Source organism: Pseudorasbora parva, chromosome 23 (assembly GCF_024679245.1).
Source record: "Pseudorasbora parva isolate DD20220531a chromosome 23, ASM2467924v1, whole genome shotgun sequence".
NCBI classification, from domain to species: domain Eukaryota; kingdom Metazoa; phylum Chordata; class Actinopteri; order Cypriniformes; family Gobionidae; genus Pseudorasbora; species Pseudorasbora parva.
Genome location: NC_090194.1, coordinates 13,996,878 through 14,009,496, shown reverse-complemented (window position 1 = coordinate 14,009,496; position 12,619 = coordinate 13,996,878). Strand labels below are relative to the sequence as shown.

The following is a 12,619-nucleotide window of genomic DNA, read 5'->3' as shown; positions in this document are numbered from 1 at the left end:
CTACAAAGTAATTATTATTTCGTCATAAATATAATTTTTTATTATGCATGGTGTTACATTTAATTTACAGGTTTCATTTGAAATTAAATACTGCAGTGCATGTCTTACTTTTTATTTATAAACTCTATAAAAAATTTTTTAAACAAAATTGAATACTCATAGCCTGAGAAAACATTCAATTTATGTAAAATATATTTGATATTTTAAATGCACTGATCATTTTTTCTGTGCTTTTGACTCCTACATTATTGCCTTTACATGAGCCTCTTTTATCCCAAATGTGATTAATATGCTACTGCATACTGCAACACCATCCCGTTTGGACGATTTCATCTGCTTCTGAATGAATTGACGAGCATATTAGCTCCGCCCACTGTGCATGATGGAGAATGTGAGGGGAAAGAGGGAGGGTGAGAAGGAAAACAGGAGCGCAAGGATGGGAGGGAAGCTTGGAAGGTGACCGAGAGGGAACGCTGCTTCACGCTTTCATTCAAAAAGATTTGAACATCATCTTCACTGCATAAGCATTTGCCCTGTATTTATCAGGGATTCCATCCTCGAGAAAAGGTAGGACAAATGATAAATACATATGTTTTGAATGGCATTCAATTATGCAAAAGCATGTCTTTTGTCTTAGTGGAAAATAAATTTGTAGCCAGTGTTTTATTTTTAGTACTGCTTGAATTTTACAGAATAGTCTGATGTACATCATAATGTCAGCCTAGATTTCAAAGTTAAATATGCATTAGCTATTTATGATCAGTTACTGGAATTAATCTATATTTATAGATGCTCTGAAGCACAGTGGCTACTGTCTACCATTCAGTTCCTATCAGTTAACTTGTTGGTGTTCGCATGTAGTCACATGCTCTTTCATGGGCCAAATACATTTAGCGCTTACAGCTAAATCTCAGGATTTGCATTAGGAACCCATTGAGCTAATGTTTGACTTTACAACAGCATGATATTGCGGCACAGTTTGAATTTATAACTACATTTCAGGAAAAGGTGACAGTGTGCAGTGATGTGGTCTGGGCGTTGCTAGGTGGTTGCTAGCATGTTCTTGGTGTCAAAACTCATAAGAGTTTAGTTCGTCAGCTCCTTCTTGCTGTGCAGTAGTGTGAGAAACTTCCAACATGACTCTGTGCAAATCAGATTATCTGTGATACAAAGTAAGCAGGCTGATTGGCCAAACTGGATTATCAGACAGCCAGTCAACTTTACTGTCTCTCTGTTTTAAAGATCCTTCTAGCCCTTTCCTCGCTCCTCCTCCATTCATGTTCGTCTCCACACTTAGTCTTCCATGTTAGTCTAGGTGTGGTTAGTCAGGGATGAGTCACAGGGATGAGTCTCTCTCCAGCAGGTCAGGAGAAGGTGATCTTTGATTGATTCCCCAGCGCTGGTGCTTTTCCTCTTACGCCCACCGAGGCTGCTCTATTTTAATTCCCCTGAATCCCACCTTCAGGACTCCCTCTCGCTGCTGTTCTGATGGAAGATGAGCACCTTTGGCAGGCAGGAGTTCACAGGCACACTATAGCTCTATGTGGCTCGTCTGACTGGAGGAGTTCTCTCTCTCTTCTCTTTGATTCTGCACTCCAGAGGGCCATACTAATCCACTTTTCCCGATTGTTTTCTTGGCAAGCATAAAGCTGCAGTCTTTTGCTTGGATTGGGTTGAAGATGATTTGGCTTAGATGCAGTTTGGATGGATGATCGTTCAAAAAGCTGGTCGTTCAGTGATCATGTAATCTTTGCAGCTGCTGGGTTTGGCAATGTAAAAAAATCCAACATGCAAAAAGTTCTTCTAACAAAACAAAACAAAAAGTAGCTTCAACTAAGTTTTTTAGTAGGGGTCATTTTGTTATTTTATGTACACTGACCAAGAATACTCTAAAAAACTTTGTAACAAAAGTTTATTTTTTGAAATTGGAAATAAAATTAACAAGAGAATACTATATTTCAGCCTTCTTATTTAAAGGGGTCATGAACTGCATTTTTATTATTGTTTTATGATGTTTCTTGGGGTGCACATATAATGTTAGAATGTTTTTTATATTAAAAATTGTCATAATTTAGAAATAAAAAGCATTTTTCCTACCCTGATTTTAGCCCTCTGGGTTGAAAACTCTTTTTCAGTGTAAACGATTGCCTTATATTTAGATCTATGGCATTATATTTAGATTGTGGCATGAAAGGTTGCAGAGAGGATCATTGTAGCCGATCGCAGACATGTTGGGCGCTTTCATCCTCACTTTCAGAGATTTACTGAATAAAACGGGAGTCACTGATAAACATGTCACTTATAAACTCTTGCTGTTCACAGCTTACTGTGTGCACTGCTCCAACGATTGCAAAGGGAGCTTTCTTTGATCATTTCCTTTATCAAATTTAATCACTGATTATTTTCATAACAGATTATTTTCATCCTACTAAGAGAACTAATGCAAGTTGACATTTAATCACTGGTTTGATTTATTGACACACAGACAAAGAACATCTGACTGTACATGAATCATTACATTAGAATTAACACAGTTACTTACATGTTGCATTACTGCCGAATCCAGGTAGTATTATCCTCAACGGCATGTTAATTGCTTCATAGATTGATCTGGTTTAACACCACACAGGCCTATATGTTACTTAGGCTACCTATTCTATTGCATGTAGTGTGCGAATTGGTGGGCAGGGCTAAACAGGCAGTGATGAAATAGGCATTGTTCTTCTTCTGTTGAGGCGGTGCTTGCCTCCCTTTGACATCATAGATCCAGAATATGAAATGTTGCTATTTAAATGGTAGGAAATACTTTTTTGTGTTTAATTTAGAACTGTTCATTATTATTATCTTGTTAATGTATTATAAATTATACAATATTCCAAAGGATTAGTTCACTTTAAAATTACCCCATGATTTACTCACCCTCAAGCCATGTGTATATGACTTTTTTCTTTTCTGTTGAACACAATCAGTTATATTAATAAATATCCTGACTCTTCCAAGCTTTATAATGGCAGTGACTGGGACCATTGAGTTTGAAGCTCAAAAAAGTGCCTCCACTACCTAAAAGTAAAATATCTAGCTTCTGGCAGACTGCCTTCCGTATTCAACTTACGGAAAAAACATAACTGACGTGACATATCACTAGAATGTAGCGTAAGTGTTTTAAACTGCGAGAGGCACTTTTTTCGTACGCTGAATAAAGAAGTTGGTCTGACGAAAGCTTTTAAAAGCTATACGTGTTAAATATGGATATTTTTCTTACAAAACCCAAACGCGTCACTTTAAGAGGCATGCATTAACCCCTGAAGCCGTGTGGAACATGTTTATTATCATGGATGTGCTTTTTTTGAGCTTCAAATGGACCTAGTCATGCACTGCCATTATAAAGCTTGGAATCGTCAGGATAATTATTAATATAACTCTGATTGTGTTCATCAAAAAGTCATATATACCTTGGATGGTTTGAGGGTGAGTAAATCATGGGTCATTTTCATTTTAAAGTAAACTTCTTCTTTATTAAATACTTCTAACATTTTTTTATGCTCACCAAGGCCGCATTTATTTAATTTAAATATGGTAAAAATGGTAATACTGTGAAATAATATTATTACAATTTAAAGGAACTCTTTTTATTGTATGTTTTTTAAAATGTAATTTATTCCTGTGATAAAAGCTGACTATTTTAGCATCATTACTCCAGTCTTCATTGTTACATGATCCTTCAGAAATCATTCTAATGGTGATTTGAACATCAACAAACATTTCTTATTATTATCAATGTTGAAAACAGTTGCGCTGCTTAAAAGTCTTAAAAGATGATCTGAGCAGGTCATTTAAATGTCACATTTCCACCCAATTAATCTCCAGTCATTTATACAGATTGACTGAGTTTCAGTGAACAGTGTGCCAGCATGTCATCTGCTCGTCTCTGTGTAGCTGCCTCAGGCTTCTACAAGCAAGCGCTTCCAAAAATGTCTTGCGTCACACAAGAGGCGATTTACAGCCTGTCCTCGTCTATTTGCCAGTGAGTGATGGCCATGCTGTGTGAGAGAGTAGGCAAAGCAAGACGCATTAGCCCGTTTGTGTTTTTTCATTCTCTTTATAGCTTCTAAAAATAGCCATCCTTCCAATTGCGTGGGACCCAGTTTCCATGGTAACCATGTTCATTCACAGAAATCTGGTGTTTGAATGGGTTGGTTGTTGGTTATTATGACGCCTCTACTTTCACACTCGCTCATTCCGTCACCTACTGCCCACATTCAATTATGATGTCCTTCAGCTCCAAAGATATCTAAATCTGGATCTGTCTCCCTTTCTTGCTGTCTCTGACAACCATCTCCTCTTATTACAGCCTCTCTCCATTTCTGTGGCCATTTTTCGGCAGCCATTTAAAGCTTGCCTGAAAAATATGCTTGTAATTGAAAAGACCTCCACAAAAGAACCATTTTAGTTCTCATCTGTCACATCAGACCCCTCCAGCGGCGCGTCTGTGCTATTTATAAACTTGTTTAGTTCAGCCTGTAGTAGACTGCAGTACATTTGCTCATCTCTGTTGGCTGGAGTACATCCTAACACACAATTACTTCACTTGTTTAAAGGAATGTGCCATACTTTCGATTGCCACACGATGAAATTTTTAATCGTCTATTAATTTGCAAAAAAAACAAACAAAAGGTGGATAAAGAAATTAACTTAACATTGAAGTCCAGAGGTTTTCATACTTTTGAATGGCAAAGTAGCCCAAATAGTATGATCCCCTTGCTAGGAACCCATTTCTACAGTTTAAAGGCAGCTATATATTTTTTTTTACTCTGTGAGGAAAATAGTATGATAAACATTCAAATATTTTTTCTCTCACCTCAAAAATTATTGTTACCTTTTGAGGGAACTTGATTCTGTCAGTTGTTGATGCTATGGGTGTGGAATTCCGTTTCTGAAGCAAGTGTGAATTCACGCCAATTAATCTTACATGGCCGACGGCAGTCCGATGACTTCACGGAGTGCCTGAGCATATAAAAGGGTGCCTGCATTATACATCCTCAGCTTTCTTGTCTTCAGGAAGCTGTTTTGTTTGTATGTGCATGTGAACACAAGGGATGTGTTCTTGCCTGATTTTCTCTCAAGGGAGAGAATCAAGCTTTGGATGGAACGCATTAGGCTCCAAAGGGAGTTTGATGCACTTTACTCGCTGTGGGTAGCTCTGTTTCAGATTGACTCACTCTTGAGGGATGAGAGACGAGCATTTGTACTTCACGGTTTGGGTTCCACAGCTGCTGAGGCGGCAGCAAGGGGTCGATAGTGGGGATTGTAGGTTGAGCGAGGGGACTGTAGGGAGGAGTCTGACGAGTCTATTCTCTTTTGTGGGCTTCTCCTGATATCTCCATTGCTCTCAAATCCAGTTTTTGGATGTGGAAGCTTTCAATCCAAAAGGGAGATTTATTAGACCCATTACACCCAGGTTGACTCAGGAAGCCCAAATGTTGCGTTAAAAGGGGTACTTCAGCGCTGGGAAGATTAATCTGTATTTAAACTGGGTCATTAATGTAGTAGTAATGTGAAATAATTTTTTTATTTGGTGCTTTCTAGACTGAGAAAAGACAGAAAATGTATTTTTGTCTCATGGGGATGAAAGACAACAATTCCCAGAATGCTTTGCTGCCCTACAAGGCCACTCCCAAAGCCACCCCTACTGAATCACTGTGACTGGATCACTTTCACTTTCCCACCACGACCGCAGTCATTTTCATAAAATCAGTTCAGTTAGAGAACAGACACTACAATTAAAAACGGAACGTGTCTGTTCATGTGATTTAGCCGCTGAGGGAGTGTCACACCGCAAACTGCAGGAGTCAAATTACATACATCCATGTTAAGCTGAATGAGCTCTCGTCATGAGAGCTGAGGTAAACTCGACCACACTCGTGGGATAGATTCTCAGTGTGTGTTCAGTCTGGCGTGTTTTCAGTTCATGCCTTTGGAAGCTTAACTTTAATAGGAATTATGAGAAGTTGAAACAATTACTTTGCTCCTCCGGCCGCACCGTTTCCATGAATGTCTGAGGCTGCAAGCTGAGCTGAGAGTGCGATCTCCCATCCCCCACGTGCGAGTTGAAAACATGCGTAAATGGCTCCGTCTGCTGGCTGTAGTCTTTAGCCTCTGGCCAAAAATTCCTCCCATGACTCAAATTGACGATATTTGCGAAATAAAATGCATAAATCTCTTGTCTCAGGGGGATATGAGGAGGGGGAGCACAATCATTTGAATATACTCCAGGGTTTCTGCTGATACAAAGCCATATGCTAATCGCTGAAGTAACCCTTTAAAAAGATGTTGATAGCCTTCCAAATGCAGTCTTGACGTCTAGGCAACATTTTGTCTGGCAGTAAATATTATGCAAGTTATTTTGGCAAAAACGACATGTAACCAAATATCAAGGTTATTTATTTTAAGTGGATTACTCATAGCCAGACTTCTTTGGGTCTAAAGTTTACAGAGATATTTGAATGACTGCTTTTGCTTGCTGGGTTCTGGCCTGACTGAGAGCATATTATGGGGCCTGTATAGCTCAGAGGAATTAGGATGTGTTCACACTTGGCATGTTTGGTTCGATTGCTCTTTTATTCTTGTTCATTTAAATAAGTTTGAACGCTGCCATCTGAACCCTGGTGCACACCAAACAAACAGATCAAGAAAAGATGGGTCTCGGTCCGCTTCCACATTGAAATATGAATTTAACACGGATCAAAGACATAAACAAACCAAAAACAGGAAATTGAGACCCTAAAAAGTATAGAATTCTCACGCATACCTGTTTTTTCTTGTCATAGTCATAATGTTGCCCATCACAGTTTGGTAGAGGCAACACTACTGCTTCTCCTTGTAGCAGAATTATGTGTGTGATGGAGGGATTCCTTCCACTGTTTTTACTCCTTTACACATTTTATAAGCTCTTCATGAGTTCTCAGCTGGTCAAAATACAATAATATGTAGGCTACTCACATACAATGAGCACATTTATCCCAGCACACGGCATTGTTTTGTATAAAAGCCAAACAATCAGGTTCAAAAATAGCAATGTGAATGCTAAGCGAACCAGGACTAAAAAAAAAAAATGTCTTGTTCCAGACTAAATGAACCAAGGGAACCAAACTACAAGTGTGAAAACACCCTTTGATGTCCAGAGAGTTGAGGCAGATGCTTTCAATAAATCCGGCTCCTCTGCATCCAAATGCACTCACTGTTAAATCCAGTGAGGATGCTCTGCTCTCGCTTAGCTCCTTCTTGAGGGATAAGAGTTAAGTGTCTTCACCTCATGGTCCAGGCCCCATATCTGCTGAAGCTGTGCGGTGGCTTCGATTGTGAGATTGTAGGTGGAAAGAGTAGTGGCGGGTGTTAAAATGCATCCATCTCCACTATTCTAGCCCTTTGTGGCTAATGGCAAGACAAATGCGGTGGTGGGATTGGTTAATGGTGCTCTGCACACCTTGAAGTCCACCAATTTTCCGCTCAGCAGTGCTGCCAGTGTCGTTTTGCATCCTCCCCACCCAAAACTCTGCATGGGTTGTTGGGTGGGGAGGTCATGTTTGGGTCACTTGTGATGCAGGGATCTACTTATTGAGTGTTATTATCTCCTGAGTCCTAAAAAAAGCTGCTTAAGCCACATCCATGCCACAAAGCACTCTTTTCAAAAGCTTCTATAGTAGCCACAGAGGCAGGCGTCTGTGATAAGGAGAAATAAAATAAAAAACTCCTTGATTTACTCCTTGATTATCCAAAGTGATTTACAGAAGAACAAAGCATTTATCAAAGAGCCAACAATCATTGTAGTACACAACGACATATTAGACAATTCGATTAGGAAACTAGCTAGAGAAGAGAAGAGAAGAAATGCAGGTTTTTTTATGCTCTGATATTGATGCTCATTTATGTTATGATCTTGCTGTCTGGCCTCTTCGGACCACCAGTGATGTGGTTCATAAGAGAAGTTACGTAGGAAGCTTCAGGAGACATATCCTTCTCTGGGGATATGTGAGGGAATGTTGAAGGAACAATATTGGAAAGAGATGGAGGAAACATATTTCTCTCTCGCCCTAGGTAACTCCCCCTCCAACTTACTCTGGGAGGTTTCCTATGGAGGAATTAAAGAGACAGGCAGAGCTCCATACAATTCTGTCACCCTCTCCAGCTTTCTAGGCTTGTAGATTAGAGTGGATACAGTTTTAATGCTTACATCCTGCTTTCACAGGGGCTTAGGCACAGATTACGGACTAATGTTAAGTTAGAGTGTTAAATTGCGGTGAGATGAGCCGATTCACTTTCTTATCTGGTTCAGAATAAGGCTGCAGTACAGCATGATCCTCTGATGTAAGGTCTTCCAAGGGCTGCTGAAGGCATTGATCATGGTGAGATGATGCGACCCCTTTGCGTTTATTGGGTGCCCTCCCTCTCTCCAGCATAGGTCCAACATAGAAAGAAGAAGCTTGATGGATTAAAAGCTGGTGTTTTTTTAATAATGCTTCCATCAGTCACCCCAACTTATTCAACCGGAAAGTGTTTGTTGAAACATAGTCATAATGTTGACACACTTCCTAAAGTCCATGAGGAATGAGCAGATGTTAGAGAATGTAGTGGACTTTGTCAATATAGGTGTCTTAAATTTGGGGTTCGCCTCTCAAGGGTCAGTAAGTATGCTCATTGTTTAGCGCTTGACAGATGAGGGTGGAAGTGAACTAAGCTGCAGAAGTGGCCCACTTACTCATCTGTTGCTTTCCGCAATCTATCAGATTGGGTATTAATACAATGTTATTCTCTCCAGTTCATCGACCAGTTGTTGAAGAAGGGCTGAGCTCCCTGGCCACATTAAGTATTAGATCTTCCATTTTCTCAATTGTCATCCTCCCCAATTTGTTATATTCGGTATCGAAGCAGGATTATATTCCTTGTAAATGATCCACTTCCCTAGGCTACTCGAATGTCGGAACAGGGATTTGAACAGGTTGGAATGGTGTGTCGTGGTTATCAACCCATTCCCTGTTGCTCTTCAGCTCCCTTTGGTACGCTGCACCCTTAGGCTTTCATTCAGGTTTAGTATATGTAGACTTGCTTTGAGTACTTATGTTTATCTCATGGTCCAGCTGTTAAATGTAGTGCTTAGCTGAGGACTTAGTTGAGGATTTGTCCCTGGTTGTTTTGCTTTTACGGTCTCTGGGCTGTCCTGAAGCTGTGGCTGGGACTGGTCTAATGCAGGAATCCAAAATCAGAAACAGTTGAATATGGAGGCTTCATGTTTTTTTCTTCTAGTGCCTATAACACTGAGCTTTCTAGGAAGTAAGGCTGTGTTATCACAAGATGCTTGGTTGCTGATGCATTTACTCTGGGTCGAGGCCCATCGAGTCCTTCAGTGCTTAAGCCTGAAAAGATTGGGCTTGGTGACCTTCCCAGTGCACAGGCAGGCATTGGTCAGCATGGTGTAGTGGGTATTAATGTTCCCATAGTGTCAGCAACTGAAGCAGTGTGGAGTTCCCTCAAAAGGGAACGTTTTAGGATTACGTATGTAACCCCTCGTTCCCCGAGAAGCTAACGTATGCTGTGGTGTGTTGCCATGCTTCAGTCATGCCTGAGCGTCTTCCTTCAGATAATTAAAATCTGATGATGTCTAATGCAGGCATGTACACTCCACGTGACAAAATTGGCATTTGCATGCTTCAGACACCGGGTTCATGGGACACAGAGTTTCTATCCTTTCTCATTGAAAAAAAGGGTACAGTTCTGAAAATGTCTGGAATCACAAAATGAATTGTGGTTAACTAATGTATCAATATATGTAACCCCTCCTGTACAAGCTGGCCTCCGTTACACTCACTCCCCTAAACCTCACTTCCAGCAGGGTCACGGCACCAATAAAACCCCTCCTGTTTGAACCCAAACGGGACTTGAACCCAGGTCCGCTGGCATGAGAGACGGACGCTCTAACAAGGAGGCTAAAGGCTGCAACCGCTAGAGCATCTCTTGAGATCAGAGGAGTGAGGTTTACTCGCACAGCAACTACTAGCTGGCCTCCGTTACATATAGACACTCCCAAGTTTCTCCTTAATATCCATAATAAATTAATATACAGTATATTATAGTTATAGTTCAGTCAATATTATTTGAAGGGCCTTTAAATATTGTGTTGAAGAGTGGGGGGCTTTTGAGTCAAAATGGTTGAGAGCCACTGCCCTAGAAAATAGTGCATAAAAAGTTTTCAAATATTTTTTATGTTAATCAAAAGCATGTCATATGTCGTCAATGGACATTTGTCTGCTAATTGTACATTTAAAATTGACGCAAATTAAAATAAGGCTAAGCTTTAATGAACTTATAACATCTCATTAATTTGCAATCTATCTCTTCGTTTATTTCTTTTCTATAGATGACTCAGGTGACGAGGGTCCACTAGCCCAGCCAGATCGTGCTCTGATCCAGGGGGCGCTCAAGACTCTGGCCAGCAAGCTTGAAGACCTCAACACCTGCAATGAGCTCATAGGGAAGCACGGTGCCGCCCTCCAGCGCTCCCTCAGTGAACTGGAGGACCTGCGCACGCCTAACGACGGTGCCGATAAGCTGAAGACCGTTAACGAGCGAGCCACTCTCTTCCGCATCACTTCCAATGCTATGATAAATGTGAGTCTCACAATTGGCACAGCATATTAAACAAAATTAAATGAATGATGAATCTAAACGATTGGTCTTTTTATTAGGCCTGCCAGGACTTTGTGGATTTAGCGGATACACACAGCCGACGGTGGCAGCGTGCGCTTCAGTATGAAAGGGAACAGCGCCACCACCTGGAGGAGACTATCGAACAGCTAGCCAAACAGCATAACAATCTGGAGAGAGCCTGGAGAGAAGCGCCCAGTACACACAATAGTGATACTTTTTTCTTCCATTAAGCACAAAAAGAGTTGTTTTGCAGAATGTCTGCTTTTTTCTCTACAATGAGTGTGAAGAGTAAAGAGTCTGAGGCCATTATGCTCCAAAAAGTACAAATAGAATAAAAAACGTTTTAAATTGTAATATTTTACAATATTATTGTTTTTTACTGTATTTTTGATTAAATAACTGCAATTAAATGTTGTCTTGGTAAACACAAGAAACTTCCAAAACATTAAAAAACAATCTTATTGACCCCAAACTTTTGAATGGTAGTGTAAATAATTATCTTTATTTTAAAACTGCAAAAAGTAAAATAAAATAAACATTTTAATAATGCTGACCTAGCACTAAATGAGATTTTCCATGTGTTGCTCTTTAGAAGGGGCAGAACGAACACCGGAGGGGGAATCCAGTGAAGAAAATGAAGACATAGAGTTCTTTGATGCCATGGAAGATTCTCCAGCCTTCATCACAGTGCCTGCAGACGATCACTCACAGCACAGGTTCATATATACACTCACCTAAAGGATAATTAGGAACACCTGTTCAATTTCTCATTAATGCAATTATCTAATCAACCAATCACATGGCAGTTGCTTCAATGCATTTAGGGGTGTGGTCCTGATCAAGACAATCTCCTGAACTCCAAACTGAATGTCAGAATGGGAAAGAAAGCTGATTTAAGCAATTTAGAGCGTGGCATGGTTGTTGGTGCCAGACGGGCCGGTCGGAGTATTTCACAATCTGCTCAGTTACTGGGATTTTCACGCACAACCATTTTTAGGGTTTGCAAAGAATGGTGTGAAAAGGGAAAAACATCCAGTAGGCGGCAGTCCTGTGGGCGAAAATACCTTGTTGATGCTGGAGGTCAGAGGAGAATGGGCCGACTGATTCAAGCTGCTAGAAGAGCAACTTTGACTGAAATAACCACTCGTTACAACCGAGGTATGCAGCAAAGCATTTGTGAAGCCACAACACGCACAAACTTAAGGCGGATGGGCTACAACAGCAGAAGACTCCACCGGGTACCACTCATCTCCACTACAAATAGGAAGAAGAGGCTAAAATTTGCACTAGCTCACCAAAATTGGACAGTTAAAGACTGGAAAAATGTTGCCTGGTCTGATGAGTCTCGATTTCGGTTGAGACATTCAGATGATAGATGCAGAATTTGGCATAGACCGAATGAGAACATGGATCCATCATGCCTTGTTACCACTGTGGAGGCTGGTGGTGGTGTAATAGTGTGGGGGATGTTTTCTTGGCACACTTTAGGCCCCTTAGGGCCAATTGGGAATCGGTTAAATGCCATGGCCTACCGGAGCATTGTTTCTGATCATGTCCATCCCTTTATGACCACCATGAACCCATCCTCTGATGGCTACTTCCAGCAGGATAATGCACCATGTCACAAAGCTTGAATCATTTCAAATTGGTTTCTTGAACATGACAATGAGTTCACTGTACTAAAATGCCCCCCACAGTCACCAAATCTGAACCCAATAGAGCATCTTTGGGATGTGGTGGAACGGAAGCTTCGTGCCCTGAATGTGTGTCCCACAAATCTCCATCAACTGCAAGATGCTATCCTATCAATATGTGACAACATTTCTATGCTACGTAGAATTAAGGCAGTTCTGAAGGGGAAAGGAGGTCAAACACAGTATTAGTATGCTGTTCCTAATAATCCTTTAGGTGAGTGTAG

The 12,619-nt window shown here is 40.6% G+C and overlaps 1 protein-coding gene across 3 annotated transcripts in view; it reads left to right on the top strand.

The window, feature by feature from the left end:
- Positions 1 to 12,619, top strand: part of LOC137062081 (oxysterol-binding protein 2-like) — a 29,922-nt gene that overhangs the window by 7,252 nt on the left and 10,051 nt on the right. For 2 of the 3 annotated variants that reach the window (XM_067432858.1, XM_067432860.1), the window contains exons 3-5: positions 10,412 to 10,662; positions 10,740 to 10,908; positions 11,294 to 11,417. In XM_067432858.1, coding sequence (XP_067288959.1) covers positions 10,412 to 10,662; positions 10,740 to 10,908; positions 11,294 to 11,417 — 544 coding nt within the window. The remainder of the gene's footprint in view (positions 1 to 10,411; positions 10,663 to 10,739; positions 10,909 to 11,293; positions 11,418 to 12,619) is intronic. The other variant, XM_067432859.1, reaches the window with a different exon arrangement.